Consider the following 25,345-nt stretch of genomic DNA (forward strand, 5'->3'; position numbering starts at 1 on the left):
CGGCTGTATTTCTCGCATGTGTGATCCCGGCCTTACTCAGACTTCCTGGTGAAGTCCGTGTCTGAATAGTAGGCGTTTGGTAAGGACGCGGAACTTTACTGTTCGGGTTCGCCCATCTCTAGTTATGACGATTTTTCTCTATGTAATTATAAATTACAACAAAAATATAATAAAACAATGTGGAAGCTGGTATTTAAAGGAGATCCTTACAGCACTTCAGATGTGTTTTTTCCTGAGCTGGAATGGCACTTTAAATATAAGCCCCCTTTCTCATACACACCTGTGCCCTCATGCCCAGGCGGCACAGTCCGGTGTGCCCTCATGCCCAGGCAGCAGAACGCCACGGTGTGCCCTCATGCCCAGGCACCAGCACAGTCGTGTGCCCACATGCCCAGGCTGCGGCACAGTCCGGTGTGCCCTCATGCTCAGGTGGCAGCACAGTCCGGAGTGCCCTCATGCCCAGGCGGCAGCACAGTCCGGTGTACCCTCATGCCCAGGGGGCAGCACTGTCTGGTGTGCCCTCATGCCCAGGCGGCAGCACTGTCTGGTGTGCCCTCATCACCCAGGCAGCAGCACTGTCCGGTGTGCCCTCATCACCCACGCGGCAGCACTGTCCCGTGTGCTCTCATCACTCAGGCGGCAGCACAGTCCGGTGCCCTCATCACCCAGGCGGCAGCACAGTCCAGTGTGCCCTCATCGCCCAGGCGGCAGCACAGTCCGGGGTGCCCTCATCACCCAGGCGGCAGCACAGTCCGGGGTGCCCTCATCACCCAGGCGGCAGCACAGTCCGGGGTGCCCTCATCACCCAGGCGGCAGCACAGTCCGGGGTGCCCTCATCACCCAGGCGGCAGCACAGTCCGGGGTGCCCTCATCACCCAGGCGGCAGCACAGTCCGGGGTGCCCTCATCACCCAGGCGGCAGCACAGTCCGGGGTGCCCTCATCACTCAGGCGGCAGCACAGTCCGGGGTGCCCTCATCACCCACGCGGCAGCACAGTCCGGGGTGCCCTCATCACCCACGCGGCAGCACAGTCCGGGGTGCCCTCATCACTCAGGCGGCAGCACAGTCCGGTGTGCCCTCATCACCCAGGCGGCAGCACAGTCCGGTGTGCCCTCATCACCCAGGCGGCAGCACAGTCCGGGGTGCCCTCATCACCAAGGCAGCAGCAGTCCGCTGTGCCCTCATGCCCAGGCGGCAGCAGTCCGGTGTGCCCTCATGCCCAGGCGGCAGCACTGTCTGGTGTGCCCTCATGCCCAGGCAGCAGCAGTCCGGTGTGCCCTCATGCCCAGGCGGCAGCACAGTCCGGGGTGCCCTCATCACCCAGGCGGCAGCACAGTCCGGGGTGCCCCCATCACCCAGGCAGCAGCACAGTCCGGGGTGCCCTCATGCCCAGGCGGCAGCACAGTCCGGGGTGCCCTCATCACCCAGGCAGCAGCACAGTCCGGGGTGCCCTCATGCCCAGGCGGCAGCAGTCTGGTGTGCCCTCATGCCCAGGCGGCAGCAGTCCGCTGTGCCCTCATGCCCAGGCGGCAGCAGTCCGCTGTGCCCTCATGCCCAGGCGGCAGCACTGTCTGGTGTGCCCTCATGCCCAGGCAGCAGCAGTCCGGTGTGCCCTCATGCCCAGGCAGCAGCAGTCCGGTGTGCCCTCATGCCCAGGCGGCAGCACAGTCCGGGGTGCCCTCATCACCCAGGCGGCAGCACAGTCCGGGGTGCCCCCATCACCCAGGCAGCAGCACAGTCCGGTTTGCCCTCATCACCCAGGCAGCAGCACACAGTCAAGTGTGCCCACATGCCCAGGCGGCAGAACGCCACGGTGTGCCCTCATGCCCAGGATGCAGCACAGTCCGGTGAGCCACTGCCTTCATGCCCAGGGGGCAGCACGGCTCAGTGTGCCCCGCTCCCGCAGTACGGAGCCCGGTGCCCGGCCTGTAGACACCTACGCACTTCCGCTATGCTGTGCCGGAACTACGGGGTCAGAGTTCGGTAAATATTGGTGATGTCACGCAGCCGACATGGCGGAAGGGTGAGAGTGGTGTTTTGTGTCCCGACATATCCGCACAGCTTGTGTACCCCTCCCTGGCAGGGCACCCGGCTCTCCCGTACTTAGCCCGGGCCCCGTGCACTGGTACTGTGATGCCAGCTGTCCCGTGCCCGGTGCCTGCACAGTCTCCCCAGCGCACATATGTCGCACAAGCCCGGAGCTTCCTGCCACTGTCATGTGGCTGCCCTATACCGTCCTGCCCTCACTCACCGGTCTGGTGTGGCCGTGTACACAGCCTGTCATGGAGCACGGTCCTCGCTGTGCGATGTGATGTAGCAGAGCTGGCACCGCCATAGAGCACACAGAGTGACGAGTTGTGCCAGCTCTGCTACATCTGCTCTATGTGGCCTTGGTGTATAGTGACCTCTCTGATGTCTTCTCTTCTGGTTTGCGGCAGGGAGGATGGAGGCTGGTGGAGAAGCTGGTTACACCAGAGCTACAGCAGCGTCCGGGAGAAGGTATGTCGCCATTGTCTCATGTTATTGCTATGTCCATGGGAACATTCACTCTCATTGTGGCGGACTGCTGCTGTCGTTGTGGCGGACTGCTGCTGTCGTTGTGGCGGACTGCTGCTGTCGTTGTGGCGGACTGCTGCTGTCGTTGTGGCGGACTGCTGCTGTCGTTGTGGCGGACTGCTGCTGTCGTTGTGGCGGACTGCTGCTGTCGTTGTGGCGGACTGCTGCTGTCGTTGTGGCGGACTGCTGCTGTCGTTGTGGCGGACTGCTGCTGTCGTTGTGGCGGACTGCTGCTGTCGTTGTGGCGGACTGCTGCTCTCAGTCCTGGGTCTGGTGCAGGGAATTATTACTAACAGTTCTATAGTGCATATGTATATTCTGCAGGACAGGCAATATTTTTTACGGACACATTGGAAACCTGTAATAAATCATTCTGCTTATAAGTGTTACCTGTCTACAGCCCATAATTCTGATATGAAGACACCAGCTGCAGTCACTGTAAGCGGTAAAATAAGAATTACAGTCAACATAATCTGTACAGCTTCAAGAAAATCACAGACTTCTTCAGCAGTGCCCTATTGGACTGTCCTGGTATTTCTGGACAGTTGGCAGCCCTGGCTCTTCGTGTTTTATTCCCTGCAGGGGCATAAGTAAGAAGGGAGGTTCGCGCTATGAACATGTTCACAGTTGCAGAGAATACACACCCCCTTTGGTTCGTGTACACACAGTCACACACTGACACCCATACATACTGTATATTGATACCTCACACACTGACATATGACAGTCACACTTGCTTTCTTTTATAGGTGGCACAACAGAACTGGAGTGCTCCTGATACTGTGACTCCTGCCCCTGTGCTCCCCTTTCCCAGTCTCTCCTCTTGGATTGCACTGCTGCATGCTATGCTTAGTGCCATCTGCTGGTGAAAGGTGCACATCTCCCATGTAATGCTCTCCTCTCACCAGCTGATGGCATGGCAAATACACCACAAAGCTGTGGGGGATGAGCCAGCAAAGTGTAGAGGGCACAAGGGGGAAAGTTGAACTCTGCCCTTGTGTGCACCCCTGATCTCCTGGCACACTAATCCCTTGTGTGCACCCCTGATCTCCTGGCACACTAATCCCTTGTGTGCACCCCTGATCTCCTGGCGCACTAATCCCTTGTGTGCACCCCTGATCTCCTGGCGCACTAATCCATTGTGTGCACCCCTGATCTCCTGGCACACTAATCCCTTGTGTGCACCTCTGATCTCCTGGCGCACTAATCCCTTGTGTGCACCCCTGATCTCCTGGTACACTAATCCCTTGTGTGCACCCCTGATCTCCTGGCGCACTAATCCCTTGTGTGCACCCCTGATCTCCTGGCGCACTAATCCCTTGTGTGCACCCCTGATCTCCTGGTGCACTAATCCCTTGTGTTCACCCCTGATCTCCTGGCGCACTAATCCCTTGTGTGCACCCCTGATCTCCTGGCGCACTAATCCCTTGTGTGCACCCCTGATCTCCTGGCGCACTAATCCCTTGTGTGCACCCCTGATCTCCTGGCGCACTAATCCCTTGTGTGCACCCCTGATCTCCTGGCGCACTAATCCCTTGTGTGCACCCCTGATCTCCTGGCGCACTAATCCCTTGTGTGCACCCCTGATCTCCTGGCGCACTAATCCCTTGTGTGCACCCCTGATCTCCTGGCGCACTAATCCCTTGTGTGCACCCCTGATCTCCTGGCGCACTAATCCCTTGTGTGCACCCCTGATCTCCTGGCGCACTAATCCCTTGTGTGCACCCCTGATCTCCTGGCGCACTAATCCCTTGTGTGCACCCCTGATCTCCTGGCGCACTAATCCCTTGTGTGCACCCCTGATCTCCTGGCGCACTAATCCCTTGTGTGCACCCCTGATCTCCTGGCGCACTAATCCCTTGTGTGCACCCCTGATCTCCTGGCGCACTAATCCCTTGTGTGCACCCCTGCTCTCCTGGCGCACTAATCCCTTGTTTGCACCCCTGCTCTCCTGGCGCACTAATCCCTTGTGTGCACCCCTGCTCTCCTGGCGCACTAATCCCTTGTGTGCACCCCTGCTCTCCTGGCGCACTAATCCCTTGTGTGCACCCCTGATCTCCTGGCGCACTAATCCCTTGTGTGCACCCCTGATCTCCTGGCGCACTAATCCCTTGTGTGCACCCCTGATCTCCTGGCGCACTAATCCCTTGTGTGCACCCCTGATCTCCTGGCACCTAGTCACCATTTCAAAAAATAAATTCTGCTCTGGTGACATGTCTGTTTATAGTGGTTCTATAATAATGCCTATATAGTGCAGCTTTGGCTGTTAGAGAATAGTGCAGGGGCTCTTTTGTATGCCTTGTGCATACCTGTTTTAGCTGATGTGCTATTTCTAGATTGTCTGCCATTTTGGCTCCTTCTTCCCCCCTCTAATATAGTTTCCCTAAGGCTCCAGTCACATGGTCAGTACTTTACATCAGTATTTGTAAGCCAAAACCAGGAGTGGGTGATAAATACAGAAGTGGTGACGTGTTTCTATTATACAAAAAAGAAAATGTGATACCGCGCTTAGAGGTTAAATACTAGGTGGTGCTGAAAGGCGTATAGCCGGCAACTGAGCACCGCAAGTATGGAGGTAATGATAGGAAGTAGATAATAGTAATAAGTTCCCCTTAATAAAGTGACTAGAATGTACACATAACTCAGTACTGCAGGTCGGTGCTTACCCCGCTGGTGGTGCACGTGTAGTCTTGGGGTCACAATGCTTCTGGGAGGTATGTCCGGTCGGCGTGGATATGCTGAGGGGGAAAAGAAAAAATCCGAGTGATCTAATAGCTGCAGTGCTTCCCTAAGTACCTATCGATGCCATAACGTGTTTAGCTATAACTCTTCGTTGTTTTGTCCTCTATTATTCTTCCTGTAAATGTATGATTGAATGGGCTGTGATCCTATAAGCCTTGCCAGCACTGATAACCGTTCCAGGCTCGCAAGCACACATCCTACCTTGAAGGAAAATAATACCTAGTTGTCCCTTTATCCCAGATGTCCGCGATGAATGGCATATTGCAGACTTAAAAATTACTGGGTGCTGTATGGGATTATTTAGTATGTTACATTCTATTTTTCCTGATTTTATCTTTTATATTGTCTCCCCAGTCTGCAGAGGCTTTGGAGTTTATGAAGAGGGACCTCTCTGAATTCTCGCGAGTTGTGCAGCATGATACAGCATGCACTATTGCAGCTACCGCTACTGTTGTCAAGGAGAAGCTGGCGGTGAGTTTTACATGGACAAAGGCTTTGGTGATGTGTGCGACTGATTAAAAAAAAAAAATTGGCAAAGAATGTTAGCAATGAAATGGATAGACATGACCCTGATAAATTAAAATGAAAAAGACAAAAATAATAACATGCTGCATAGGAAAACTGTATGAAGGACCGTACACCACAATTGTAAAATGTAATTACAAATCGCAGATTTGTTTGACTTTCTTCCCTTTTTTTGCTGCTGATGACACTTTTCTAAACCAGTGTTTGGACTGGCAATAAAAGACCAAATAGATGCTTATGTGGGGTCCTCTGACTGGTGTTTGGCTGCCACAGAAAACCACCAGACCACCACAATTGTGTTGCAGAGGCTGATCAGTGGACAGAGAAGACACTTCTACATGTAACTTTCTAGTACCTGTACAGAGAAGGAAATTTTCTATTTACTAGATCTTTTTTGTTATAGATGGTGACGCCGTAGATGGGGTCATGGTTTGAGCATTCTTGAAGTAATGAAAAGGAGTATAATCCTGAATACAGGATACATAGATATATATGTAAAAATGACCTGGTGCGTTCACCAACAATGGCCATTATTAAAAGATTGGGAAACTTGAAAGTAACATTTCCTGCTTAGGCTACTTTCACACTTGTGTCGTGCACTGCACGTCGCTATGTGACGTTGCGGTGCACCGACGCATACTGTGGAAGCGCCGCACAACGGGGGCAGCGGATGCTGTTTTTCAACACATTCGCTGCCCCATTGTGAGGTGCGGGGAGGAGGGGGCGGAGGTCCGGCCGCGCATGCGCAGTCGAAAATGCTGGACACGATGCACCAAAAAAAGTTACATGCAACTTTTTTGGTGGCGACGGTTCGACGCAACACAACGCAACCGTCGCACGACGGTTGTGACGTGTGTCAATGCGTCGCACTGTCGCTAATGCAAGTCTATGGAGAAAAAACGCATCCTGCAAGCACTTTTGCAGGATGCGTTTTTTCTACAAAACGACGCATAGCGACTTGCAGTGCACGACGCTAGTCTGAAAGTAGCCTTACTTAGACTTTTGTACTATCTGTCCTTGCAGGTGGAAGGTTCTTCGGGGACTACAGAAAAGGTGAAGAAAAGTCTTTCAGATTTCCTAGGAGTGATCTCCGACACATTTGCTCCATCTCCCGACAAGACAATTGATTGTGACGTTATCACGTTGATGGCAACACCTTCTGGGACTACCGAACTTTATGACAGCACTAAGGTACTAGATCTTGATTTTCCCCAGAGATGACTAATGTGTTACTTGAATGTCTAGTTCTTTAATAGAAGTGATAAGCCTATCCTGGTTAACTGCTTTCCGTCATCTACTTCTTATTCATGTCCTAATAGAATGTGCTAATTTTTATTAGGACCTGAAAATACCATTCATCTTCCCTCTAACTTCGCTTATTCCCCGCTGGTAGCACAGACAGAGCTGGTAAGAGCTGTCTGCAGCAACTCAATTAACTCCTTAGATGCTACGGTAAGTAGCAAATGCTGCATGTAAGGGGATTGACAGATGGAGATCAGTACCTCTGTCTCTCGGCTTTCTGCAATACGATGGCGGGGAGCAAATGGCTACTATGGCAACGAGCGTTATTATTATTATTCATTTATATAGCACCGTTAATTCCATGGTGCTGTACATGAGAAAGGGGTTACATACAGAGTTATGGATATCATTTACAGTACACAAATTTACAATGACAGACTGGTACAGAGGGGAGAGGACCCTGTCCTTGCGGACTTACATTTTACGGGATAATGGGGAAGAGACAGAAGGTCGGGGGTGCAGCAGCTCTGGTGCTGGTGAGGAGGCAGCTCTGGTGGTGGTGAGCAGGCAGCTCTGGTGGTGGTGAGGCGGCAGCTCAGTTAGAGCAGATGAAGAGGGGGACATGGGATTCTGGGGTGCAGTGGCTATTCTGGATTAAGAGATAGTTCAGACATACCAGTTAGAGCAGATGAAGAGGAGTACATGGGATTCTGGGGTGCAGTGGGTATTCTGGATTAAAAGAGTACAGACGTACCAGTTAGAGCAGATGAAGAGGAGTACATGGGATTCTGGGGTGCAGTGGGTATTCTGGATTAAGAGATAGTTCAGACTCACCAGTTAGAGCAGATGAAGAGGAGTACATGGGATTTTGGGGTGCAGTGGGTATTCTGGATTAAGAGAGTACAGACGTACCAGTTAGAGCAGATGAAGAGGAGTACATGGGATTCTGGGGTGCAGTGGGTATTCTGGATTAAGAGATAGTTCAGACTCACCAGTTAGAGCAGATGAAGAGGAGTACATGGGATTTTGGGGTGCAGTGGGTATTCTGGATTAAGAGAGTACAGACGTACCAGTTAGAGCAGATGAAGAGGAGTACATGGGATTCTGGGGTGCAGTGGGTATTCTGGATTAAGAGAGTACAGACGTACCAGTTAGAGCAGATGAAGAGGAGTACATGGGATTCTGGGGTGCAGTGGGTATTCTGGATTAAGAGAGTACAGACGTACCAGTTAGAGCAGATGAAGAGGAGTACATGGGATTCTGGGGTGCAGTGGGTATTCTGGATTAAGAGAGTACAGACGTACCTTATAAAGCATATTTGATTTTACATTCCTTTTAAGTTAAGTTAAATGTTTTATTTTTTTTAGAATGAAAGGTCATTTCATGTAATAAAAAACAAATGCAGAAAAAGTGACACCTATCTGATATCACCATGACAGTAACAAACCATATCCAGAATTTCAAACCAACCTATTATTTTAATACAGAGTCCATTGCTTGCATTAACCTTTTAAAAGGGTTCTTCGGGCGTGAGCTAAATTTCTGTAGCCTCTCATGTAACTGCATATTGGTGAATCCTGATTATCAGGATTCCCATTATTTGCCAAATCTAGTGGGTTGTTACACTACTCCTAGTGTGCGATATGCATACTGGCGATCAAGTGCCAACTAGATTCTCATCCACTTTTCTCACCAGAAGGCCCGGGGTCCCATAAGCGTATGGTATCAGATTATTCTCTCATGCGAGAGCATCGGATACGATATGCTAATGACCCTCTGCCCCTGCTCTGCTGCGAGCGTGATCCGAGTGTCACGCGTCTGTGCTCCAACATGACCAGACCGGATCACAGCTGCGGAGGAGACAAAGTAATTTCTCCATCTCCTCCATTGCCGGCGTCTGCGTATATTGCACCACACTTGGATGATATCACTCGCACCCATAGGCTTATATGGGTGCATGAGATCCCATTCTCGGGTGCAATCGCAGCATGCTGAATCGGGATGAGAAAATAATCAGATGTGAGCTGCCCTATAGAGAAGCATTGGGGCACATGCAGTCTGACTTTTTTTTTTTTTATCGAATTGCATTCATCCGATGGTATCACAAGTGGGACTGATCCCAAACACTGAGAAAAGTGAATGTGAATCTTGGCAGCACCTGACCGCCAGTATGAGAACAGAACGTTGAGAGAGAGTTGAATGAGAATCTAGATGACACATGACAGCTAGCATATGCAGATTACATACTGGGGGTCACCCGACTGCCGACTCATTCTGGCAATTGTGGGGAATCAGGACAGTGTGTGTATTGCACACTCTCAGGATTTGCCAATCTGCCGTTACAGAGCCTGATTTCAGAAATGTAGCGTAAGCCCAGGAAACCCCTTTGTGGGGTTAATGCAAGCAGTGGAAGCTGTGTTAAAGTATGGTAAATGGCTGGTTTGGAATTCTGGATATAGTTAATCGATGTGAATACTTTTCTGCCCAATGATGACAGAAGAATTCTAGGAGTGATACCTTTATTGGCTAACCAGAAAATAATATGTTTGCAAGCTTTCAGAGCACAGTGGCTCCTTCTTCAGGCAGGATTACAAAGATTACATTTTTTTTTTTGTAATCTTGCCTGAAGAAGGAGCCACTGTGCTCTGAAAGCTTGCAAACATATTATTTTCTGGTTAGCCAATAAAGGTATCACTCCTAGAATACTTCTGTCATCATTGGGCAGAAAAGTATTCACATCGATTTTTCTGGCTAACACGGTACCACAATACAATTTGTTATTGTACATCTGGATATAGTTAAAAATGACACTATACTTGGTGAATATAATGTACAATATTAGTAGTAAATGCAATGTGACTGTATATGGCGAAATCAGCTAATCTGACATTTCTTTTCTTCCTTGAAGTAGTTAACAGTTTAATTTGTATAGCGATATCCAACACAGTAATACCCTTACTTCTTCTGTTAGGATCTTGCTGGTGGGAATATCCCTTTAACCTATCCCAATATGTAGTAGGTGGAATAATAATAGCAAATAACTTCAATTAGAAATGTAGTATAGTTCTTCTGATTCACTGTATCGCTTACCCCACGTTTATTGCAGTAGCTCAGGTCACTAACTGATTCACTATGTGAGAGGTCACAACCATGAATATCAAAGCTACTGCAATGCCTGCACATACGGTAAGCGGCACAGCAAATCAGGAGAACCATACTACATTTCTAAATGGAGGGATTTGCTAATAATATTATTATTATTATTATTATTATTATTACTCCTACATATTGGGATAGGATATTGGAGATGAGATGACTCCTTTAAGTTCCCACAATGAATTTTTGACATTGCGTATTTTCACTCTACAAATAAATGCTGTGTCTTACAGATCTAGCAAAGTGGATGAGATTTATAGCAATCTTGTGCTCACTGTGCTTTTTCTTTCTTTTTAAACTGCTTAGACTGCAGTGTGTTTTTGAAATCCGCAATATATCAATTTTTGTTGCGAGTACGCTAAGCTTTATGTGCAAATTTTCCCTGTAGAATTGCATTAGATGCAGAAAATCTGCAGGTAAAAAAATGCATGTGCATTTCCACTACAGAAACGCACTAAAGTGCTTGAAATCCACACAAATGTGTCAATAAAGCTTGTCGACTCCAAATACCAGTATCATTTAGATTACTAGGTGCAGCAGTTCTTTTAGATTGAGCATGAAGCAGAGCTGAGAAAGCTAACCCAGCCCGCACCAGGTTCTGTATATCCACTGCTCAAAAAATAAAGGGAACACTTACACAACAGAATATAACTCCAAGTAATTCAAACTTCTGTGAAATCAAACTGTCCACTTAGGAAGCAACACTGTTTGACAATCAATTTCACATGCTGTTGTGCAAATGGAATAAACAACAGATGGAAATTATTGGCAATTATCAAGACACACTCAATAAAGGAGTGGTTCTGCAGGTGGGGACCACAGACCACATCTCAGTACCAATGCTTTCTGGCTGATGTTTTGGTCACTTTTGAATGTTAGTTGTGCTTTCACAGTCGTGGTAGCATGAGACGGACTCTACAACCCACACAAGTGGCTCAGGTAGTGCAGCTCATCCAGGATGGCACATCAATGCGAGCTGTGGCAAGAAGGTTTGCTGTGTCTGCCAGCGTAGTGTCCAGAGGCTGGAGGCACTACCAGGAGACAGGCCAGTACACCAGGAGATGTGGAGGTGGCCGTAGGAGGGCAACAACCCAGCAGCAGGACCGCTACCTCAGCCTTTGTGCAAGGAGGAACAGGAGGAGCACTGCCAGATCCCTGCAAAATGACCTCCAGCAGGCCACAAATGTGCATGTGTCTGCACAAACGGTTAGAAACCGACTCCATGAGGATGGTCCGAGTGCCCGATGTCCACAAATGGGGGTTGTGCTCACAGCCCAACACAGTGCAGGACGCTTGGCATTTGCCACAGAACACCAGGATTGGCAAATTCGCCACTTGCGCCCTGTGCTCTTCACAGATGAAAGCAGGTTCACACTGAGCACATGTGACAGACGTGACAGTCTGGAGATGCCGTGGAGAGCGATCTGCTGCCTGCAACATCCTTCAGCATGACCGGTTTGGCAGTGGGTCAGTAATGGTGTGGGGTTGCATTTCTTTGGAGGGCCGCACAGCCCTCCATGTGCTCGCCAGAGGTAGCCTGACTGCCATTAGGTACCGAGATGAGATCCTCAGTCCCCTTGTGAGACCATATTCTGGTGCAGTTGGCCTTGGGTTCCGCCTAAGGCAGGACAATACCAGACCTCATGTGGCTGGAGTGTGTCAGCAGTTCCTGCAAGATGAAGGCATTGAAGCTATGGACTGGCCCGCCCGTTCCCCAGATCTGAATCCGATTGAACACATCTGGGACATCATGTCTCGCACCGTCCACCAACGTCATGTTGCACCACAGACTGTCCAGGAGTTGGCGAATGCTTTAATCAAGATCTGGGAGGAGATCCCTCAGGAGACCATCCGCCGCCTCATCAGGAGCATGCCCAGGTGTTGTCGGGAGGTCACACAGGCACATGGAGGCAACACACACACTACAGAGCATCATTTCCTTCTCTTGAGGCATTTCCAATGAAGTTAGATTAGCCTGTAACTTCATTTTCCACTTTGATTTTGAGCATCATTCCAAATTCAGACCTCCGTGGGATATTGATTTTGATTTACATTGATCATTTTTATGTTTTATTGTTCTGAACACATTCCACTATGTAATGAATAAAGGTTTGCAACTGAAATATTTCATTCAGTGATATCTAGGATGTGGTATTTTAGTGTTCCCTTTATTTTTGTGAGCAGTGTACAATGTCCATAGACAGTGAGCTGCCTGTCACAGGGATGGGGCGTTGCTAGACCAGGATGCAGGTGACCAGCTAGTCACAGCAATGATCGGCTCCTATGCTAAAACAATCATTGCAGGCCAACATAACCACCAGCTTGAAAAGGGTGACATTGCTGAAATCTGTGTTTAAACCCCTACAGCACTCTGGCTTCAGATTACATAGCAAAAACCTGCTGACAGATTCCATTTAAAACGTGACACACTAAAAAGAGACGAAAAACTACAGTATCAAAAACACTATAAAAATGCATATAAAATTATGTGCTGAAAAACGCAATGAAAAAATGTAAGTAACCTAATTTAGCTAATTAAACTTTAAAAGGTTTTCCCATCTCCATAAATGACGGCATTTTTAAGAATATGCTATTATTATGAGTTATGCCAAAATTCTAAAGGAAAATCAAACCACAATTCTGAGCTTCTGCACACCATTATTTACCATTTTAATGCAAAAATCACCACTCCCCAGTAATTTTGCCTCTTTACGCACTACTCTACAGCTCTGGTCTCTTAATTTTTTGCGGGAGGTCAGCAGCTCATCCCATCTGACCAGGAAATAGCAAAATCTCCCAGGAATGTATTTCATTCAGCTTCTGCTAACTCCCGACCTCCTATCTTCCCTCTTCGAACTGCAAGAAAATAATCTGTCCCTCAGCCCCACCAATAGGCAGATACTTAGAGAAGCTATTTATCTATGGATTATCATTCCAGCCACATAAGAAACAGCAGAGAGCACTACTACAGATGAAAATGTAATGTATGTACAAACCCAAACACTATTTTTAATTGATGTTTATAACAGGTGCACTTTTCACACAGATTATATTGAGTTGTGAACAATATTTTTGTGGGCTTACCTCTTTAAATGAAATTGATCCTCAGGTTTTTGCTATTTGTTCTGAGGGCAGTATGAAGTAGGGACTGAGACTCCGATTTCAGGGATGTGTCATTTATTAGGTTGTGTGCTGTTGTTTCAATATGATGAGTGTTTTATCACCAGGAGATTATCACTGCCTGGACTTCAGCTCACGTGAGCCCTAGTCTGACCACACACCCTCCTCTGATTAGCGTAGACAGTGAACACATAAAGCTGTGTTTTGGGCGGGGTTATCTTTCTGAGCGCGGCTATGTGTTACATCTAGAAACTCTTGATTGTGTCACAACTGCTGAACCCAGTAAACTAAGTAATGCATCGTTGGAATCAGGATCTCTTTCCCTACATTATGCTGCTGTCAGATGAGGTAGCAAAAACCTGCTGACAGATTCCCTTTAATAATCACTGGTGGTCTGACCTCTGAACCAGTATTGATCCTGAGAATGAAGGGGTCGGAGAACTGCTTCAGCATTGTGTTCCCTTCCCATTTCCTGGCCACCGAGCTGTGCAGGGTAGTAGTCAACCTCTCATTCATCCATTTATGCACTCCACGTGACTCTGCTTTATATTTCATGAGGATTTGCTCTTACAGATCTGTTTTTCTTCTTCTCTCAGGCCCGACTATACAGTTTGCAGTCTGATCCAGCTACATACTGCAATGAACCTGATGGTAATTTATTATCTACTATATAATTGTCTAAGGGTCACTTCCGTCTTTCTTTCTGTCCGTCTGTCTGTCTGTCACGGATATTCATTTGTCGCGGCCTCTGTCTGTCATGGAAATCCAAGTCCCTGATTGGTCTCGGCAAAACGGCCACGACCAATCAGCGACGGGCATAGTCCGGCGGCAAAATGGCCGCTCCTTCCCCCCGCAGTCAGTGCCTGCTCCATAATCCCCCCCAGTCAGCGCTCACACAGGGTTAATGGCAGCGGTAACGGACCGCGTTATGCCGCGGGTAACACTCCGTTACCACTGCTATTGACCCTGTGTGACCAACTTTTTACTATTGATGCTGCCTATGCGGCACCAATAGTTAAAAGATCTAATGTTAAAAATAATTAAAAAAAATAAAAAATCGTTATATACTCACCGTCCGTCGGCCCCTCGGATCAGGAACCGGCCTTTCCCGCTCCTCGCGAGGCTCCGGTGACCGCTCCGTCATCATCTCGCGAGACCGCAATGCACTCTTGGGACCGGAGCGCGCGAGGAGCATCGGTAAACGCTTCGCCTGGATCCGGGGCCAACGGAAGGTGAGTCTATAACTATTTTTTATTTTAATTCTTTTTTTTAACAGGGATATGATGCCCACATTGCTATATAATATGTGGGCTGTGCAATATACTACGTGGGCTGTGCAATATACTACGTGGGCTGTGCAATATACTACGTGGGCTGTGCAATATACTACGTGGGCTGTGCAATATACTCCGTGGGCTGTGCAATATACTCCGTGGGCTGTGCTCTATACTACGTGGCTGTGCTATATACTCTGGCTGTGCTATATACTCCGTGGGCTGTGCTATATACTCCGTGGGCTGTGCTATATACTATATGGCTGTGCTATATACTACGTGGCCTGTGTTATGTGTTATATGCTGCATGGGCTGTTATAAACTACGTGGCTGTGTTATATGCTATGTGGGCTGTTATACACTCCGTGGGCTTGCTATATACTATGTGGCTGTGCTATATACTCCGTGGGCTGTGCTATATACTCCGTGGGCTGTGCTATATACTCCGTGGGCTGTGCTATATACTCCGTGGGCTGTGCTATATACTCCGTGGGCTGTGCTATATACTCCGTGGGCTGTGCTATACTACATGGCCGGCCGCGAACAATCAGCGACAGGCGCAGTCCGGCCGAATCCTGTGTATTCAGTGTATTATTCTAAAATCTTCATAAATAAACTACATACATATTCTAGAATACCCCATGCATTAGAATTGGGCTACCATCTAGTTTAATTTATAACATGGCTGGGGTTTACCTATAATTTGGGCTACAAATCCACTGTTATCAGGATATTCCATCCCTTAATGCAAAGTGACATTTCCGTCTGCTGTGCTTGTCCGATCATAGTGGGAATCTGGCCTTAGCTGAAACTGTGATTTTGGGATACATATGGTTTCTGCTAATGAAGCTGGGGGCCTAGCAATGGCCTTGCGCCCACCATCTTAGAACACCCATTCGGACGGACAGATACAAGGCTTAAAGTGGTGGTCCAAAATGAAATTTGCATTTCAACCTAATGTATTAAACTAATAATGTTTCTAATATACTTGAATTAAATGTTCCCTACTGTTCCCGCTTTACTTTATCTTCCTGTTTATTTTCATTTTTTTTCCAATACTTCTGTTCTAATGACGTTTTGTTTGAGAATCCCCAGTGCGTGCAGGAATACTCAAATGAGACATCATCAGGAAGCTGAGGCTGCACTTACTGACTCTGCTGCTTTTCCCTTCCTGAAACAGTGTCATCAGTGATGTCCTTAAATTTATTTATTAAATCACATGAAAGATTACGTCAATAAAGGATACTGAATATGCTAAAACCTATTGGCAACATCCGATATAATAAAACCGCATTCATACAAGTCACCATAACATATATGAAATATATTGGGATCATTATTCAACCCATAATCTCGACTACTATCATATAATAGTAATAAGTAATATAAGACGTTATGTAGAGTTCACCTTGACATAAAATCAAGATTAATAAAGGATAAAAGTGAGAAAAAAGAAAAGTGGATACAAAACAACATGAGTGTGGGTGTAAGGGGGGAGGACATATTGACCAAACTAAGAGGTCCCACTTCAGTTTTTTTTTTAATATAGGCCTGGTATTCACCCAACGACTCAAATTCCAACCAATAAATTCAGGTTTTGTGATAAGTTATTAACTTTAGAGGTCAATTCTTCCATCCACAACGCTTCATTTATTTTAGAGAACGAGAGAGAGATCTTCTGAGCGGAGTCTTTTTTTTTCCAGAGCAGGGGTATGCTCACACGCACGTGACTCCTGATCTGTGATCCTACATATAACTAATTGCACCTTTTCCCAAAAAGGTGTGAATAGCTTACATGACCTAAAAATATGCAAGAAGTCACCCTCCTCTTCACCGCATCGGCAACACATGAAACTGGCTCAGGGATAAGAGTGCAGGCGCATCAGGACTCTCTACCATCAAGATAGCAGTTTATAACTGGTCTCATGGAAACAAGAACAATTTGACTATGCTTTGGAGAAAAAAATTAGTTTCCATTGTTCTTGTTTGTTATAGATAAACCCAAGTTCCCCTCCCATTGTCCTTGGAATTGAGCAACCGGAAGGTCTAGAGGATCAATCAGTGACGTCCTTTTCAGGCGCCTGGCTGGTCCCTGCTATACTGAGCATGGATCGCTTTTCAATTTTGACACATGCTCTGTTTGAGCTCCCTGATCACTGTGCTATATTCTTATGAATGCGCAGTGACAGTGCACTCTCTCGCCGGCTCTAATGAGAAGCAAAGAGCTGACAAGTGGGAGCTCTGTCAGTGCATGTTAAAAGGGGGGAGACCATGGCAAGCTGGGAGAACACAGACCAGCCCAGCCCTTGTTATTATATTATTAAATTCGACAAAACCTAAGATAGAAACAAAATGAACATATACCCCGCTGTAAGTAAGTAAAAAGCAATAGTGCTTGTAAATAATATTGGGTACCGTACTTGATAAACACTTCCATCCCATCAGCATCAAGGTGTAACCAATCAGGATGTTCCGTTAGTATACCGCTAGTATTAAAACCTTACCATGTGTCATAAATTACCTCAACTTGAATAAGGGCTGAGCAGGACCCGGGCCCCAAATATGGACACCCACCATAGGTTGCCTGTCAGCATTACAGAAGTATTGCAGCGTGCTATATGAACAATCAAACTAAATAAGGTTCAACTCCATGGGACCAAAAAAGTTTTAAAAAATAAATAGTTTACAAATATTTAACATTTAAAAGACAAAAAACACACAACCCCTTTTCCTGAGTATAATGGCTTTTTAGAATTTTTTTTTTTTTTTTAAACAATAAATTTTTATTGAAAGTTTACAATTTACATATGATGCAGTAATAAGGTATCATTACAAAGCTGTGAATACAATATGTGTACAAATGCATGTAAACAAGTAACACACAATCCTATGATCTTACAACAACAGGGGATAGGGGGAGGAATATGAAGAAAAAAGGGAGGGGGAGAGGGGAAAAAAAAGGGGGGGGGGAGGGGGAAAAAGGGGGGGCCCGAGGGTGGAATCGCATTGTTTATTATAATTACGGAAAGTCTTTTTGAATCGGATGGTTCAGTGTTAGTTAGATAAAGTGTAGGTACGGCAAAAGGAGTGTGATTAGTATATTCCGCCCAGGGAAGCCATACTTTCTCGAATTTACCGACTTTGTCCATAAGAATAGCCGACAGTTTTTCGTTGATCATATACCAGGAGAGGCGTGATTTAACTGCGGAGAAGTCTATGGTTGGTTTTCTCCAAGCCAAATCTATAATTTGCTTGGTTGCTAGAAATATGAATGATACAAGAGCCTGGGTGTGTTTGGGAATGTTGGAGATGCGTTTGTTGAGTAGAGCTTCCCAAGGGTTTTTTCTGAGATTTATATTTGTGACAGAGAAAACTAAATGGTAAATTCTAATCCATAGTCTCCTAACAGTTGGGCATAGCCACCAGATATGGAACATGTCTCCAGTAGAGTTACATCCTCTGAAACAATTTGGGGAGTAGTTGGCCACTGCCTTAGCCACTCTAGCTGGGGTCAGGTACCAACGGGTCAAAACTTTATAGTTGGTTTCCAGCATGAGGGTATTTAGTATTCCTCCTGTTGAGGAGGACCAGATTTGGGACCACTCTGAGTCAGTCAGGGTAGACCCAATATCGGACTCCCAGCGAAGAGTGTATTTTTGACAATTCCTATGTGAGGGGGAGTTGATTAGAGATTGAGATTGAGTAGAGGAGGGAGATAGTACCTGAGGCATGGGGGCTTTGACGACATCTTTGTTCAAATGAGGTAAAGGAGTATGGAGGGGTAGAGTTTTTCAATGAAGAGCTGACAAAGTTCTTTAATTGTAAGTATCGAAATATCTCTCCGGGGGGGAAATCATATTTTTCTCTAAGGGCTGGGAATGGGATAATCCCGTCCACATTAAAGAGATGGTGAACTCTAGTTATCCCCGCTTCAACCCACTTATGGAAGTATCTAAGGGATCCCATACCTGGGGGGAATAGAGTGTTGCCCCAAATTGGAGCGAGGGGCAAAAAGGGTGAGATTAGTTGCGAAGAGTATTTATGCGAGTCCCAGATTGCAAGAGAGTGTTTTATAATAGGGTTCGAAATATGTTTACGTTGGGTTGGAAGAATCCATAATATTGTATCTAGGGTATCGGGTTGCAGCTCAGAGGCCTCTAAAGATAGCCATTATGGGGGTTCAGTGAAGGCATGGTATAGGGTCAATTGGCCCAATTGGGCTGCGCGGTAGTATTTAGAAAGGTTGGGAACTCCCAAACCTCCTTTTAGGCGGTGACGGTAGAGAGTGGCTTTATTTACTCTGGGGAGACCTCCCCTCCAAACAAAAGCATCTATTGATCTTTGAACCATTTTAAGGAAGTGCGAAGGGATAGGGATTGGCAGGACACGGAATAGATAAAGTAGTTTGGGGAGAATAGACATCTTTAGGGCACGCACTCGGCCTAGCCAGGAGAGGTGCAATTTCTCCCAAGATTGAAGCAAAAGGCGAAGTTTTCGAAACATGAGCGGGTAGTTGGCTGTGTAGAGGGAGTCTAGGTTAGCCGTCATCTTCACTCCTAAATAATCTTAGTGTTTAGTAACCCATTGGAACGGAAAGTCTTTTTGGAGATGTATTATAGTTGATTGCGGGAGGGATACATTCATAGCATAAGATTTGGCAGTGTTTATTTGCAGATTGGATATGGATATGGATTCAGAGTCTTGTAAGGTTTGGAGAAGGGCTGGCAGGGATGTCTGAGGGGACGATAGAAGGAGAAGGATGTCGTCTGCAAACATGAATAGTTTGTGTGGGACTGATGCCACTTCTACACCCTGTATATTGGAGTTGAGGCGCATCTGGATAGCTAATGGTTCAAGCGCCAGGAGAAATAGTAGGGGCGAGAGAGGACAACCCTGTCGGGTACCTCTGCTGATTGGAAAAAGCGTAGAGGAGAAGCCGCTATAGCGTACGTAGGCGGAAGGGGAACTATAAAGAGCATGGATCCAGGAGAGAAAGTGGTCGGTGAACTTCCATCTCTGCAGCACCGCAAACAGGTAGGGCCACGATACAGAGTCGAAGGCTTTTTTGATGTCTAACGACAGTAGCATGCTAGATATATTGCGGCGCTCGCAGAGATGTATTAAATGGGAGACCCTCCGTATGTTGTCTGAGGCTTGTCGACGTGGGACAAAGCCTACTTGGTCTTTGTGAATTAGGGCACCCAAGCCTAAGTTCAACCTTTGAGACAGGATTCTAGCCAGTATTTTAAGGTCTATGTTAACTAGAGATATTGGTCTATAATTGGACCAAGATAAGTGATCTGAGTTGGGTTTATGTATCATAGATATTGCAGCCATTAATAAGGCTGTGCCTGGTTTGTTACCATCTCTCAGGGAGTTGAAGTAATTGGTGAGGTGGGGGGTCAGTGCCGGGGCATATTTCTTATAATAAAGGGCTGTGAACCCGTCGGGGCCTGGTTTTTTTGTTAGTTTTCAAATTTTTAATGGCTAGCTCTATTTCACTGGGTGTTACAGCTTGGTCAAGGAGTTCGGCCATATCAGGGCTAAGGGCCGGAAGGGGAACAGAGTCTAAAAAGTTCTCCAGGGTATCTATGTTTGTGGCAGTTGGGGCGCTATAGAGCTGTCTTAGTTTTTGCTGGAATACATGAATAATTTGCTGTGGGTTGGTTGTGACACCTGTGGGTGTGCGTAAGCGTATGGGGGGGTCTAGGTAGTGGTTGGCATTTTAAGCGGCGTGCGAGATTAGAATTATTTTTATTGTTAAGGGCATAGAAGCGTTGTTGCGACCAACGTATAGCTCGGTCGGCGTTCTCGGAGAGGAGAAGATTTAATTCTGTCCGAGCATGGAGGAGATCTCGGTACGTGGCGGGTAGAGGGGCAGTTTTCATCTGGGGCTCCAAGGCTGAAACCCTGCTCTCCAATTCAGCTATTTTTGCGTTTCTATCTTTTTTTTCTTACGGGAGGCCTCTTGAATGCAGAAACCTCGAAGTACTGCTTTATGCGCTTCCCATAGGGAAATTGGCGAAGAAGCTGATTGATTGTTCAATGAGAAATATTCATCGATATGGTTTTTCAGTTTTTGGGCGATATCAGGATAGAAGAGCAGTGAATCGTTAAGGGTCCAGTTGAATGAGCGAGGCCGTGGGTGGAGTGTTGAGCATGTGATTAGAATTGGGTAGTGGTCCGACCAAGGAGTAGATTGGATTGAAATGTTTGACACATTAGGAATAAAGGAAGGATGGACTAAAATATGATCAATTCTAGTGTATACTAGGTGGCGTGCAGAGAAAAAAGTGTAGTCTCTTTCGGTGGGATGAAGTTCCCTCCATAGGTCTATCCAGTGGTATTGGGAGAGAAGTTTGTTGAGGGCGGTTCAGTCTGCAGAAGGGTATGGTGGCGGAGAAGTAGAAGAATGGGGACTTAAGGACTTGTCTAGGCTAGCTTTAAGTATACAATTGGAGTCTCCGCATAAAATTGTGGTGCCCTGGGCGTGTTCTGAAATCAATTCTAATAGTTGAGAAAAGAAGGCAGCTTGATGGGTATTAGGGGCATAGTAGGAAACAAAGGTCACCAGTTCGTCAGTTATTGTGCCCGTCACCATAATATAGCGACCTTCCTTGTGAACTACTGAAGACTTAAAGACAAACGGGATAGATTTCTTAATACAGATAGCTACGCCTTTAGTTTTGTTTGGGGCGTTTGCTGAGTAGAAAAGCGGGTAAGAAGCGGACAAAATTCTAGGACTGGATTTAGTTGAAAAGTGCGTCTCTTGGAGACATACCACATCTGCCTGCTGGGTTCTATAGTAGCGGAAGGCCTTGGTGCGTTTGTGTGGGGAGTTGAGTCCCCTCACATTGTGTGATATGATTGTGAGAGGCATTTTAGGAGGTTGTGAAATTTGCTTGTTAATTATTAATTGTGGATTATCAATAGGAATGGAGGAAGTATTGCAGAATGAACTAAGTAGGTGGTGTAAGCCCGGGCAGGTAGTTGGGTTGGGGGGTGGGGTAGATTGGAAGGTGTCTGTGGTTTGAGTGGGGTGAGAAAGCCTGTCGAGGGGGAAGGGGTAACTGTAAAGTTGGCTAAGCACTATGTGCTGAGCAGCAGTGTGCGAGGTCACTGTGGGGTCGTAAAGGTCTGCTAGGGGCAGCGCAAAAAGAAATTTATGCAATCATAGCGGAATACGGAAATATAATCAAGTGGGTGATAAAGTCGAACTGGGGATCTGATTCAGCAATCTTGGGGGTGTTCAATGATGGTCTATCCTATCAGCCTATTGTAGCGGCTGATGAGTGGAAGGCATGGAACGGGTTACAAAAAATTACAACTATGCCTAATAATATAACTAACTGAAGTCATTATGCGGCTTTATATTACATTTAAAACATTGCAGTAAAGTAGAATTTGCATAACCTGTCGCTAGAATATGACAGTCAATAGGTAAGAAAAAAGAGAAAAAAAAACCACACTGTATTAGCTTGTGGGTAGAACATATTCACTTGTCTATGGTGAAGATCAAGTCGAAAGGTATGTTCAATCCAGTCCAGAGCTTCAGTAGGAACGAAAGGTGCAGTAGTTCCCAATAAGGGAGTGTTAGAGTTGCACAGTTCAGGAACATCTGTGAAAATAAACTGAGAAAACATACATAACCATATTATCCTAAAACTGTAAAAGTGTCTGACAGGGTAGCCTATAGGGTATCAGAGGCCCAGAATAGAGCCAGCGGCTGTACAGCTCATCACGGGGGATCAGGCGGAGCTTGCGGACGAGATCGACAGTTCTCAGGTCGTGGCTGAGAGGAAGCAAGTGGGGGGGGATAAAGAGGGGTCCATGAGCTGTAATTTAGATAAGCAACGGCTCGCTCCTTCAGGGGAGAGAACTGTGTGGGTCATATCAAGGTGGGAGAATATCAGTTTAAAGGGGAACCTCCAACGATATTTGATGTTATTGGATCGTAGAATCTCCAGATATGGCTTCATAGCTCGTCGTTTGGCGATAGTAGTAGGGGCCAGGTCCGAGAACAGCTCGTATGAGTGGCCTTGGAATGTTAGTGGTGCGGATTTTCTGGCCGCTTGCAGGAGTTGTTCCTTTGTTTTGTAAAAGTGCAATTTAAGGATGATGTCTCTCGGTGGACCATCTGACTTGCGTCTGCTCAAGACTCTATGGATGCGGTCCATTTCTAGGCGCTCAATGGAGATCCCCGGTAGAAGTTCTTGAAACAGGGCTGTTGCAGTGGATTGGAGGTCGGTGACCGTTTCGGGTATACCCCTGATCCTGATATTGCTCCTACGGGCTCGGTTTTTAAAGTCTTCTAACTTGCTATTGAGGGTGTGGATCTCGTCCTGTAACATCTCAATATCTTTTTCGTGAGTTGCAAGGTTTGCTAGGGTCGAGTCCATTTTGTCTTCAAGGTCGGATGTACGGGAACCAAGTTCTCTGATCTCTTTGGTCAAGTCCTTAGTGAACTTGTCCGACATCTTGAGCAATTTAGAGTGTAAGATAGATTGGAACTGCAATAGTAGAGCTGTTTGGTCCGGGGTAGGGGTGTTTGGGGCTTTGCTTGTAGAGGCCGGAATCATCTCAGAGTCTACTCCATCAGGTATGTAAGAGTTAGAGGACTCCGACTGAGAAAATGGTCCGGAAGACATGTCGGCATCCAGGTCTGTTGGTGCGGCAAACCTGTTGCTAGACTGCTTTGAATTAGTTCTACGCGCTTTAGGCATGAGGGCAATTAGAATATGGAGAGAAGTAGATCCCCGTGATATTTATTCCGTAGTAAAGAAATGAGGTCTAAGATGGGGCATATTGCGCAGTATCCCCTAGCAGATGTATGAGGGGTAGGTTAGGACATTGCAACAGTTTTAGGGTGTTTTGTAGACTGAGCCTAATTAGGCGGGTGTTGCATTGGAAGATAGTCTAAAGCATAATTGTGCCTGCGGAGAAGCACAAAGCAGCTTTAGTTGTGATGAAGGTCCAAAAAAAACTAAATATAATTGTATAAAGAAAAAAAAAAAGAAAAAAAAGAAACTAAAGTTGTGCTGAGAATTAAAATTAAGGCTACGTTCACATTTGCGTTGTGCGCCGCAGCGTCGGCACCGCAACGCACAACGCAAACAAAAACGCAGCAAAACGCATGCACAACGCTGCGTTTGGCGCCGCATGCGTCCTTTTTTTCATTGATTTTTGACGCAGCAAAAATGCAACTTGCTGCGTCCTCTGCGCCCAGACGCGGGCGCCGCAGGGACGCATGCGGCGCAAAACGCAAGTGCAACGCATGTCCATGCGCCCCCATGTTAAATATAGGGGCGCATGACGCATGCGGCGACGCTGCGGCGCCCGACGCTGCGGCGCACACCGCAAATGTGAACGTAGCCTAAGGCATGAATGGCAGTTCCTTTATGTCACCTTTAGGTGTCAGTGCAGCACCACAAATATTTTATTACAGTTGTAAAGGTGGGGAAAAGAGATTCCACAGGAATAGAAACGTCAGGATTAATTGTTAAAGATGTGGGTGACTCCTATATGCTTAGGTAAGTCTCTCCACGAACAGACCGAGGGGCCAGGGCCTCGAAGCATACAGCTTCTCACAGCACGGAGGGGTCTAGGTGAACTCACCAAATATGGTGGTGCAAGTCTCCAGAGGGGTGCCTGAACTCCGGGGCGCAGGCCGACTCACCGCAAGTCTCAGAAGCGCCAGTCCCAGGGAAGCGGCGTCAGTGAACGGTGCCAGACGAGTCTCCTCCAGCGACCAGTCCCTTGATGGTGTCGGCGGCGGGAAACCGGGTCGTCAGGAGACGCGACCGGAGGGGGGAACACCACAACTCCGATACTCTCCGCCAGTAGGTGAGTACCCAGTGGAACGCTGTCTCTAGGCAGAGTGCCTGGGCCGCGTTAGTCACTGTAGGTGGAGGGACGGACGGGAAGCTCCGCCAGCGGCGCTGCAGGACACACACCCTCTGCAGGCCTTCTTACCTCCTCCAAACGCCGCAGCTCGTTCCGGACAGTCCACCGGGACCCTGATTGTATAGGGGGGGATTCACCACCGCAGGCTGGTTTGATCAGAATCCACTTCGGGCGCGACCCTCGGTTGGTGGGAAAAGCAGTCTTCTGGCAGGCTTCAGGCCTGTCTGTAGGCCTCAGGTTGTTATTGTGCTTAAAGCACTGGTTTTTGGTCCAGGTGGTGAGGAAATGACTTCTGGGCCGAAGGGTTGATGAATGACACCTTCAAATTGTGTGGATGGGTCATCAAATCTTTTGATTGAGCTAGATAATTGCATCTAGCAGAGGAGCTCAGGGAGAACACGTCCCGCTCCTTCAGCTGCTGGCCACGCCCCTAGAATTATTTTTTTTTAATAAATAGAATCTGTGTGTCATATTCCAAACATCAACATTATCACATGATTTAACCCATGTGAGATATGAGAAAATAATTTGAAAAATGATCCAAATACCACCTTAATTGTACTAACCTATAGAACAGCATAACAAAATTGCTGTTTTTTTTCCTCCTTCCCAGCAGGGCCTTATTTACTGGTGCTGCTGCGCTAGGCACGGAGACTAAGGCTACTTTCACGCTAGCGTTGTTTGCTGTACGTCGGAATGCGTCGTTTTGGAGAAAAACGCATCCTGCAAAGTTGCCCGCAGGATGCGTTTTTTCTCCATAGGCTTGCATTAGCGACGCATTGTGACGTATGGTCACACGTCGCATCCATCGTGCGACAGATGCGTTG

General features: G+C 47.1%; 1 protein-coding gene across 3 annotated transcripts in view; it reads left to right on the forward strand.

The window, feature by feature from the left end:
• Positions 1-1,619: 1,619 nt before the first annotated feature.
• The window catches only part of BSDC1 (BSD domain containing 1), a 71,097-nt gene continuing 47,371 nt past the window's right edge, over positions 1,620-25,345 (forward strand). For 2 of the 3 annotated variants that reach the window (XM_077296031.1, XM_077296032.1), the window contains exons 1-5: positions 1,620-1,983; positions 2,439-2,499; positions 5,653-5,769; positions 6,847-7,014; positions 13,938-13,992. In XM_077296031.1, the coding sequence (XP_077152146.1) occupies positions 1,649-1,983; positions 2,439-2,499; positions 5,653-5,769; positions 6,847-7,014; positions 13,938-13,992 (736 nt within the window). In that variant the 5' untranslated portion in view covers positions 1,620-1,648. Of the gene's footprint in view, positions 2,024-2,438; positions 2,500-5,652; positions 5,770-6,846; positions 7,015-13,937; positions 13,993-25,345 lie in introns of all 3 variants that reach the window. The other variant, XM_077296033.1, reaches the window with a different exon arrangement.

This window comes from Ranitomeya variabilis, chromosome 3 (assembly GCF_051348905.1).
Source record: "Ranitomeya variabilis isolate aRanVar5 chromosome 3, aRanVar5.hap1, whole genome shotgun sequence".
NCBI lineage: Eukaryota > Metazoa > Chordata > Amphibia > Anura > Dendrobatidae > Ranitomeya > Ranitomeya variabilis.